We start from the raw sequence: 11,066 nt of genomic DNA on the forward strand, positions 1-11,066 counted from the left end.
GAATCTTTTGAGTTAATGCATCTTGACCGTTGGATCAGCTTCGAAATTCGTGCAAATTAGATCTGCACTACTATTAAAGACCCCTATATTTTAGATAGAGATCGGATGAACTTCATTTATGATCGGACGATCGATATGTACTAACTCAAAAGATGCTCTTTTGAATTAATGTAGACGATGCGGACTCGTGTCGTCCTATGGCTTGCCGTGTTAAACTTTAATCTTGTACCGTGATATGTTGTGATTAAGAAGCGGTCATGGTACGAGAATAGTCACACTATATGAACCACGTCTTGTTTAAATGTGCCGTGATTAAACGTAATTCGCATGACTATTTTCTCATAATTTAAGTTTTTATTTAAGATTTACTATTTGATCAAGATTTAACGGTCATAATTATGCGTGACTCACGTAACCACGTGTCGTGACGTGATTAGATATTTCGCATGACATGTCATGCTAAATTTTCAAAAAATAATCACGACACACGAATGGTCATAATATGGAGCACACGAATCACAGCATGTAATCGATACGCATGCTGTACCATTATGTGACGGAGCCAGCTCTGCAGTGCCCTTTTTCCCACTATACTAACAGATACAAATTTTTTTCTTTTCTTTAATTGATTTTTTTTTTGTCTGTATTAACGTCTCTTTAATTCTTTGATTTTTTTTTTGCGCAACATAGCAAAGAATATTTTCTTAAAACCTTACTGTTTAATTTAATTTAACAATATATTTTTTACAATTTTTAAACGAATATGTAATATAATAAGTTGAAGGACTTTAAGGTAAACTTTTGTGATAAAAGCCCGTCGTTTTAATTTCCTTAAATCGCTCCTAGCTAGCCTATGATAATATTCAATTTTCTTGCGTTTGAATATTCTTAATACATACATCTACCGTTAAATACAAAATCACTACTTCAAATAATAAAGATTGATTTGTTGATTTTATACAATCTTGTAATAAGAAAGAAAATACCACCATAGAGTATTATTATCTAGTAGATATATTTAATGCCACAATAAATCAACAATTAATTACAAGAGATAAATGATTTATTTAGTACGTAAGCATTCCACCAAGCTTCTTACTTTTAGTGTGTCTAGATTCAAGACAGATGAAATTATTTAGTATTAAAAATGTATGTAAAATGACAAAAAATTATACCCACAAATTTTAGCAATAAAAAATAAGCTTAGTTAGAATGTCGATTGTGACAATACAAGTTTGAAGATTCCTCTTTAATTTGTTGGTCGACTTATTTCACCAACTAATGGAAAATGACAAATTCATTGTGTATTTTATAGAGAAACAGAACGGTTTTTTCAGACATGAAGCTTGTTAAAATTGAACTTTCAAACAAGATAAGTGATGAGTTTTTCATATACTACGTACATGCTGCGTTTATTTTGAGAATTAAATGTCTAATAAAATTGCGTTAGGAGAAATTATTAATAATTGAATAGACTTCAAACGACTAATTCAAACAGTTCAAACTGATTTACTTTATGAGTGATGCATTTACATGTAAATTTTTTTTTATATATTTTTGAGTTATTTTAGTATCAAATCAAGCGGTAAAAATGTTGAAAAATGAATGTATTAAAATTTATTTAAAAACTCATAATTTGACCGCTTGACTTGATACTAAATAAATTTGAAAAATTATAAGATTCTGCATTGCTACAGCAAGCTCTGACGCAGATTTGGCTCTACCGCTCTAGGTTAGTTTATTTGTTTGTCGGGCACTATTGATAATTAATTGATTGGTAAAGTAAAATTAAAAATATATATCAAACTGGCACCAGTTGGAGGTTTCAAAGGCAGCTGGTAACAACTGGTAACTCAATGTTTGATATTTTTAATTTTCCAGTTGCCGGGCCAACAACTATATATGGTGCAAAGAAAGCATCGATTAGTGTAATTAATAAACCTCCAGTCTCAGATTCTAAATGTAGACCATATATATATATATAACTCAATGTTGCTTCTGTTCAAATCCAAATTTTTGTACTGAATTTAGATGAAAACTCTAACCGGCGTAGGGGCATCCGCATCATGTTTTAGATTTTGGAAAAGAAACTGTAATTCTGATATCTTTTTTAATGTAAAGAGAGGATTATATGAAAGGATTCTTTCTATTAATTTCCTTATTTAATTAGTTTTCATTAGTTACTGCTGCTTGATACTGTACTTGCATGGTTAATGAGAAATAGAATTAATGGGGAATTTTGTTTAGTAATTAATATTACAGTTTACAAGTCTCTCCTGTTTATTTTTTTGTATTATTTTTGCCTTTTTTTTTTTTTTTTTTTTTACTTTCACGGTTTTTAAATATAGAAACAAAACGAAGAAATAAACAAAAGCCGCCACCAATTTTTTTTTCCCCTCAGTTATATCAAAATTAACAACTGGCTCAAAAAAATTAATTTGTGGGATAATTTCAGATGTACCACTCAAAAATTACAAAATTATGTAGTTGCCATTAAAAATTTTAATAACTCATGTATTTATTCAATTAATTGAATAATGATATTATTTATTTAGATTTAATTAATCTCAATTGGATTGATGACAAATACTTAATTATAGAATTTTGAGAGAAAATACATAATAATTTTACGGTTTTCGAGTAGACCACAAGTACGTACGTATCCCAAAAAAATAAAATAAATAATTTGCATGTGCATTACCAAAAGAGTAAAAAATAATGTTCATACTCTCAGGTAACACAATACTTGAACTTAGATAGTGACCATTTGATTTTGATTGACACGACACTTTATTGTGTTAGTTACATATTGTATTTTTCTTAAATCAAATTGTGAAGAAGCTTATTATATTGTCTTATATAGATTTCTTTTTTTACTAAAATAACTTTTAAAATAAATTTTAGCCGCATTATGTTCAAATTATAATTCTACCCTGATCATAGCAAAAATAAAATTATAAAAGCGCAATATAAATGCAAAATTAGTGTTGAATAAAAATACTAAGTTGTTCTTCTATAATACATTATCAAATAACAAAAGATAATAAAGTGTGTCAAAAACAAATTTCGAGTCACTTAATTCAATCAACACATTAAAATATTGTAGGAAATTAATTTTTTTTTTTTTTTTTTTGTAAGTGTTGGATAAGTAAAGGAATAATAATTTTAAAATTTTTAGACCCATCCAATATGAATCATCTTTTATATACCAAAAAGAATAAAAAAAGATCATATATATATGTAATTGTTTTTTTTTGTTTTTGTTTGAAGATTTCATGATGTAAATTAAATTGAGGACTCCCAGGTAGCCCGAGTGTAGCGAGGGCGGTCTTCATCCACCACCTCCCTCGAGTTGGGGAGCCTCAGCTGCTCATTTTGATCATTTGAATGTCAAAAATTAATATTTAAAGCAGAAGCATTATTCAAAATTTATTAAGCATTATACTAACTATTCATGCTTCATACCGTTTTACTCACTTTGATAGTTTCCTCATTTATTTTGAATGATTTTGTCTTATTAGAATGACAAATTGCATGAACAAAATGAGTTTTATGTGAACAAACTTTTACGTACTAATTTCTTTTAAATGACTCAATATTAGTTGTATTTTCTGAAGATGTTTTAATAAATCGAGATCAAGAGCAAAAAAATTCTTGATAATGAGAGCTAAAGATTGAAAATACAATTAATGTGAATTTTCTATATAAGATATTAGAGTAAACTACACAACAGTAATTATTTTTCTATTGGTAGTGGCCTAATGGTTTAGAGTTGAATGGAAACATGAATTCAAACCACACGTTGAATAGTCATGTATAAATTCTGATGTGGAACAGTTAATAATATTTGTTAAGACTATAGCAATAAATAAATTTAAAAGTTTACTAATATAAGAATTTTTAATATAACAAGCAAGAAAAAACGTCAGATAAAAGATTCTAATTTAAGCAAACTTAATTGCTAGGCTCTACTGACGTGTACTCTCTTCATCTATGAGTATGCACGATTTGTTCCTGTTGCAGAAATAAGTTACAATCGAATATGTGACTCTAATATCGAATAAATCTTAGCTAAATTAAAAGAGTTTATGAAAGAAGATATGAAATTGGAGAAATCGAGTTTCAATTTCAATTAACTCGATTTAACACATAATTGGAGCAGAATGTCACGTCTAGTCTTAGCAGTTGATTGTACCATAGTTGGCCAGAATTTGGATCCTACTCGAGGGTTTTAAGCCTTATAAGAAAGGAATATGTGAGCAAACTTTTACATATAATTTCTTTTATAATGCTCAATATTAGTTGTATTTTCTATATATATATTTAATAAAACCGAAGCAAATATGTATTATAAAATTAAATATTTCAGCCATACAATTCATCATGTCCTTTTTTACTCTTTCAACAAACATTATAATTTATTATCAATTTATTTTACACATCATCTAAATATCTAATGAGGACCACGATGCTGTAATAAATTCAAAACAAAATCAATGTGTACATCAAATAATAATATAAGGTTTATATATTCATGATTAGGATATAATATAAATATAATTTAGAAATAAATTGTAATCTTATAATGCAAATAGTACATCAATAGAATTCAAAAATAATTCGAAGGTTTATAAAAAATAATAATAAATAATTATTTGGAAATTTGGTTAAAAGATACTATTAGGAGGCCTCCGAGTTGATGTTCGAATTTTTAATTTTGACAATTAACCTTTCAAACTATGTCATTAGTGATAATAACCCTCGGCAGCTAATTTATTATTCAATGCTCAATTTAAGTATGAAATGAGTAAAATACTCTTAATAAATTTATCCTTGTTTAAATATGTTATCAATTATAATACTTTGTAAGTTTCAATTTTAAATTTAAATTAATAATAATTTCTTACTTTATAGTGTTTGCTATTTTCATTTATAAGAAATAATTTAATCAATTTTACTTATTTATGGTTCACTTGTATTAAAAATAAAGCATACAACGCAAAAATTAAAATTATATAGCAATCAAGTATTATGAATATTGATTCAACTGCCTATATATTTTAAAATATTATACTATTTACATCCGACGGTATTAAAGTCATTTCATACTTGAAATCGAGCATAAAAATAATAAATTTTCTGCTGGTGGATCATTGTCACTGGTTCCATATTTGAGAGACTAATTGTTAAAATTAAAAATTCGAAAAATCAACTTGTCACAAACTAAAAATTTGATGACCTCACAAACTAAAAATTTGATGACCTCTCATATATTCCATCTTGTGTATAACTTGAATTCTAGGGAAATTCTAAGGTAAACTGGCTTGATAGATGTATGGTATGAAACTCGGCCCAAGAGGCCCATCAAACCTTTAATATCTTTTTGTTTTTCTTCCCCAATTCTAAAGAATTATTATTATTGTGAGGCAATCTATGTGCACAATAGTTCCTTTATAGACTACTTTTTTTTATTTTCAAGTACTTTTACTTTTTTTTTATGAGATATATATTATAAAAAATGTTCAATAATTTTATCATGACAGATATAACTTAAAACACACACATTCACACTCTCGTATATATATACAATACATATATGAATTTATTTATTTGGAGTTAAAAGTCTACAAAGATGTTTTATGAATTAAACACAAGGTAACAAGCACAAGTTGTCAGGCTTTCTTTTTTTTTTTTTCTCCCTTTTGATTAAAATAGATACAATATAAGGCCTTTCAAATTGGTCAAGGAATACAAAACACCCCTTCCCAACAAGTGTTTCAAACATCGCCATTGCGAAAATGGGACGCCGCAACATGAACTCTGATAAAATACAATACAACTATTATATTAACAAAATAACAAAAAGAAAACTACAAACTAACTTCAATTTTTCATTCGGTGGTTGGAATTTCTCCTTCCTCTACTATCTCACTCTTTTTCTTTATCTTTCTCTGTCTGATACTTGTTTTACTCACACTATTCCCCTTCTCCATCACAAGCCTTGACATGACATATGCCAGTAACTCCTCTCTGTGCGCAAATGTGAAATCCAAATGCGCAAATTCAAATTCATTATATGATACCTCAACTCCCCCTTTTCTCATAAGTTTGTAGTGCTTTTTTACCATAGAAGGCGGTACAATCCGATCTCTCTTCCCCGCAACCAAATCAACTGGTATGTTTATCAGATGGTAGTTGGCACCTATATCCAATGGCTCAGGGGAACCGTAAGCCTCGAGATTTGTGCTAGCACTTCCGTAATCATACATTCTGAACTTTCGGGATCTCTTTATTTGAGCAAGGTGTAATGCCACGTGGAAGGATACACCAGGCATGTCATTCATGTTATAATGTGGTAATCCTATAGCACCTAGCCAATTTGAACTGTCACCACCAACAGCATATCCCATTAGGGTTTGAACCAGACCACCTAAACCCGGGTAGTTATGAAAATCACGCGCTAGTTTGTTTAGAAGCATACGAAAGAAACGGGTGGGAATGTACAACCCGGGAAACAGCGGGGCCAAAATAGGACCCAATAACACCACAAATTTCTCAACCATGGTGAAAACAAGAGGTAAGTCTTCATGGAAGCCAGCAGGAGATAGCATGATTAATCGAGACAATCGATGGGGCAAATTGGAGATCCTTTGCGTGACAACATACATAAGCATGACAGCTCCACCAAGGCTGTGACAGATTGAGAAAAGCTTGTATGGCTGATCAGGTGTCAGATCATCTCGGGGGCAAGTTGGAGGCGTTTTAGAAAGTTCTGATGTCTTTATTTCATGGATTTTCTCTATTATTGCTGGGATGTCACGAGTTCCATGCTCATTGATTGAATATCTCCAGTACCTGTGTGTGTGTGTTTTAATCATAGATTAAACTCATGCTACAAAAATGTAACCAAGAAAAAAAGGTAACTTCTATTAAACAGAATCAAGATGACTTACATGCGGGAAGAAATATTTTTGTCAACATGCTCCCTAGAGACTAGCCCTCTTAAATTCCCAAGAAATACATCATAACCTAAGAGTAGGTTAACAGGTACAAAAATGTGTTACCTTATCATTGTAAGTGTTAAAGAACTAAAGATAATATAGCAATGTAGGATCGAGTGAGAATTTTTGGAGTACCAACCTTGATCGTGAGCAGCAAATGCCGGGGAACCTACAACACCATTAGATATCCACCTGGCAATGCATTCGATATTCTTAGAAATTTTGTATAAGAGAAAAATGAATTGACAAGACCTAGAGTGGAAAAGTTAAAGAGACTCACCCCATTGATGAATCCAAAATTCCATGTTGCAAAAACACCACCTTCTGTGAATCACGCCTAAAAAAATTTCATTTACAAATAAACTATGGAGTAAATAAAAATATACTAATTTAACTTGATATTATAGTAAACAATATCAAATTCAAACCTTGGAAGTCTCTCAAGTAGCAGTATGTAGCCATCAGAAGTGACAACTTTTATTGCCTCATATGGGTACCTGTAACACCAAATGTATATATATATATATATAAAGAAGAATATTTGTAAATATAACAGAGGTTAAGTAAAATAAAAGAAGAAGAATTGCTAACCCAAGCTCAGTAATAACATCTTGACAAGTGCGTGAATCGGTATTCAAGTAATTAGGAAATGAAATATGTGTTTTAGTAGGCATCGGATCTTTGCTCCCAACTGTCGCCGTCGGAATTGGAATCTCAGTATCACTGTCACTTCCCTCATCATTTCCGTTTCCATTTTCATGAGTAGGATAGAGCCAGGAGTAAACTTTGTTCCCTGCCTCTGTTGGTGAAAGAATGAAATGAGCTACCTTCTGTACCATCTCAAATACCGATTCTATGAACATTTCTATTGCTAGTTGAAGATCCTATAAAAGAGAAAAGAGGTCCATTGAAAAACAGTAAACAATCAAGTGATCCAGCATCTCATTTGAATGTAACAAGACAAGAGCCCCAATAAATAAATAAAAAAAGAAAAGAAAAGAACTTGAGCACAGTTGGTTTAATCTCATAGGGGCTGTTCTCGGCAACACCCCTTAATCCTAGTTAGGCTTAAGTCTTAAGGAAGCTTAAGGAACCGATGTTCGGTTGGCTTAATCCGTGAGTGATAGCTAAGGAGGCTTAAGGAAGGAGTAGAGGTGCCTTAAGACCCGGGCAGAGGATTAAGATCTGGGCAAAAGGAAGCTAAAGGAGGTAATCTTAATCTGTGCTAAGGAACCAGTGTTCGGTAGGATTAAGCGGCTAAGGAAGCTAAAGGAGGCTCCTTAAGTCTTAAGGAGGCTTAAGGAAGCCTTGCCGAACAGCCCCATAATGTAACCAGAACTCAACTTTATCCAATTTGGCTCAATCAACTCCTAAGTAGCCTGAACCTCAGTTTAGAATTATGTTCCTCAATTAAGTCCAATTTTGTCTGATATTAACCGTAGTTGAGCAATTCAGAGCCAGTCAAGCTTTCTTGTGTAATTGAGTAATAAGTAAGGCATGAGAACCCATTAAGGGGTACATCATAATAAATAAACAATGCTAGCTGTTATCTGAGTAGTATGTGCTAATAGAAATATGGAAGCAAACAATTACCTCAAAGACCCCACGCCTTCTATCAGTGGCATGAACCACACGGTCCTTCACCAAAGATGTCCTTCTCCCAAAAGCACTACTAATACTACTACTACTCGTACCAGTACCAGACCTTCCTCGTCTCAGCCTGATCAACTGAAGCAGGACAAGTGGCGACCAGAGGAGGAGTGTTATTGGCCAAAGCATCCATGACAGAACATACCTCACAAAACGTACTAGTCTCCTATCATATTTGGAGAAACTACTACTGGTACGGGAGAGGCGTGACGAGGTCGAGAGAGGAGAGGAAGGGCAACAAGAATCTTCGTGTTCTTCCTCTCCATATTCTGACGAAGATTCTGCATCTGATGAGTCAAATGACAGCTCATGGATGAATTCGTTGAATGAAGAAGCACCACTATTTATAAAAAGGAAAGACTAGTTAGATTTTTGTGTTACTAATACTAATAAGAAATTAATGAAATATTAATTCTACAATAAATTACTTCTCCATCCAGCGAGGGAGGCGGGGTCCACGCAACGTAGGCCTGAGTTCCCATCCACTGATTCCTTCTAGAATGTTTGATTTCCCTGGTAGAAGTGCCAGTAATAAAGCCGAAAACCCATTTATCAGCCTTGCTACGTTGTTCAGAGATTCATATGTAAATGTCTTCACAGATCTGTCATAATTGGAATTGGATTGATTAAAGAGGCCAATTTAGAGTTAATCAGGGTTTACAATGCAAAAGGGGGTAGGTAGGTACACCAATCAATTATCAATTTTATACAATATCATGCGTATAAAACTAAATAAACAAAAATTTAAACTAAAAAGGGCATTATCAATTTATCATTGACTAAGTTCATCAATCAATTAACCAAATCCCATTTTGTTACAGTCGATTGTTTCCGCTTGTTCGCTTCCACCATTAATTAATTAATTAATTCTGAAATTAAACGTATCAATGTATCATCAATTCATCTTTTAGTTCATTAATTCAAAATTTAGAACCAGTGCCGAATTAAATTGAACCAAACAAATCATGCGCCAAAACCAAGATCTCAGAATGAATAAAGAACACCGACAGAGAGAGAGAGAGAGAGAGAGAGAGAGAGAGAGAGAGAGAGACTAACTCTTTAGTGATTGCTAGAAGATTATCGACAAATTCTTGCAACATAATAACCAACCAACGCACGCCTGTTCTCTGTGATTGATTTCTAGAGAGAGAGGAAAAGGGAAAGGAATGCGAAGATGAGAAAAAGAACGACAGATGTTCGACTTTGGAGAAGAAACATTCAAGCCCTTCATATCCCTGATTTAACTCAAATTTTGACTTTCGATCCGAACCGTCCGATCTGCCATATCACGAATTTTTAAAAGGAATAGATTGGCCCAGATTCTGATCGGACGGTTTATATAAAAACACAGAATTTAAGTTACTTCAGAGTATCCGGATTACAGCAGGCAGTTACACGTTTTACCCGAAGATTTTCGCAAGTATTTTACACATGTGTCCATACAAAATAACTTATCTTATAACCTCCCGCTGTTTTCTACTTCTAACTTCTCTATCCAGAATTATTAGTGAACTGATGTGTTTTATCTGGGAATGAAAATGGTATGGATAATATCTGATTTATATTTGATCTGTATTTGAAAAATTAAATATAGATATTAGATATCTGAATATAGATATAAATACTGATATGATTTTATATTTTAATTATTTGTATTCAAATAGTAGATATATATCATATATTTTAATTTATATTATGAAAAAATTATGTTATTCATTATTATAACTAGATAAATATTATGAAATTTAGTATTTTTTGCCAGGACCGTTAGATTTCGATCAGTTGATTCAAGAACAATATCGTAGTTTTTATAATAGCAGCTGTGAAATCTATATTGCCATAATTTATCTGTGTTTATGATAGACAACTTGTGAACGAAACTTAATTTATATATAATTTTAATGACAACTTGTGAACTAAATCAATATACTTTTTAGTTATTCCCTTTATACGATTATTAGCAAATAACTGATTAGATAGCACTTCTTATCTTATCTTCCAATCTAATTAATTATGGCCGTTTATTTGCTCTTATATGACATTTATATCTTTCAATCTAATTAATTATGTACCTTTATTTGCAATTATATGTCATCATGAATTAATGATGATAGAAGGTCCGGAATTTTAATTAGAGAGATTATGTACTCCTTATTTTTTCAGTCTCTCAAAAATCATCTAACTGAAGTCAGCAATGCATACGCTAACTTTTTGTTATTTATTTCTTTACTGTACATACTTGATATATTAGATATAAATATTCGATATGCTAGATATCAACACTTAAATCACAAAAAGAAAGTTTATCTATTTCTCTCTCGTTACTCACTCATATTTTGTATATTTTCAGAGGAGGATATATTTTTTTTCCTTTGTTTAATCTCGCTCATATTTCCAACAATTTGTGAGTAATTA

The 11,066-nt window shown here is 31.4% G+C and overlaps 1 protein-coding gene across 1 annotated transcript; it reads right to left on the reverse strand.

Annotated features, from left to right (window-relative positions):
• Nucleotides 1–5,659: 5,659 nt before the first annotated feature.
• LOC144548438 (uncharacterized) lies at nt 5,660–9,821 on the reverse strand. Its single transcript, XM_078297098.1, has 9 exons — nt 9,708–9,821; nt 9,080–9,253; nt 8,595–8,991; nt 7,593–7,885; nt 7,430–7,498; nt 7,282–7,338; nt 7,141–7,193; nt 6,954–7,029; nt 5,660–6,855 (listed from the first exon to the last, which is right to left on the reverse strand). The coding sequence occupies exons 1-9, from the start codon at nt 9,749–9,751 to the stop codon at nt 5,892–5,894; spliced, it is 2,127 nt and encodes a 708-aa protein (XP_078153224.1). The 5' UTR covers nt 9,752–9,821; the 3' UTR covers nt 5,660–5,891.
• Between the last annotated feature and the right edge of the window lie 1,245 nt (nt 9,822–11,066).

Source organism: Carex rostrata, chromosome 33 (genome assembly GCF_964058835.1).
Source record: "Carex rostrata chromosome 33, lpCarRost1.2, whole genome shotgun sequence".
NCBI classification, from domain to species: domain Eukaryota; kingdom Viridiplantae; phylum Streptophyta; class Magnoliopsida; order Poales; family Cyperaceae; genus Carex; species Carex rostrata.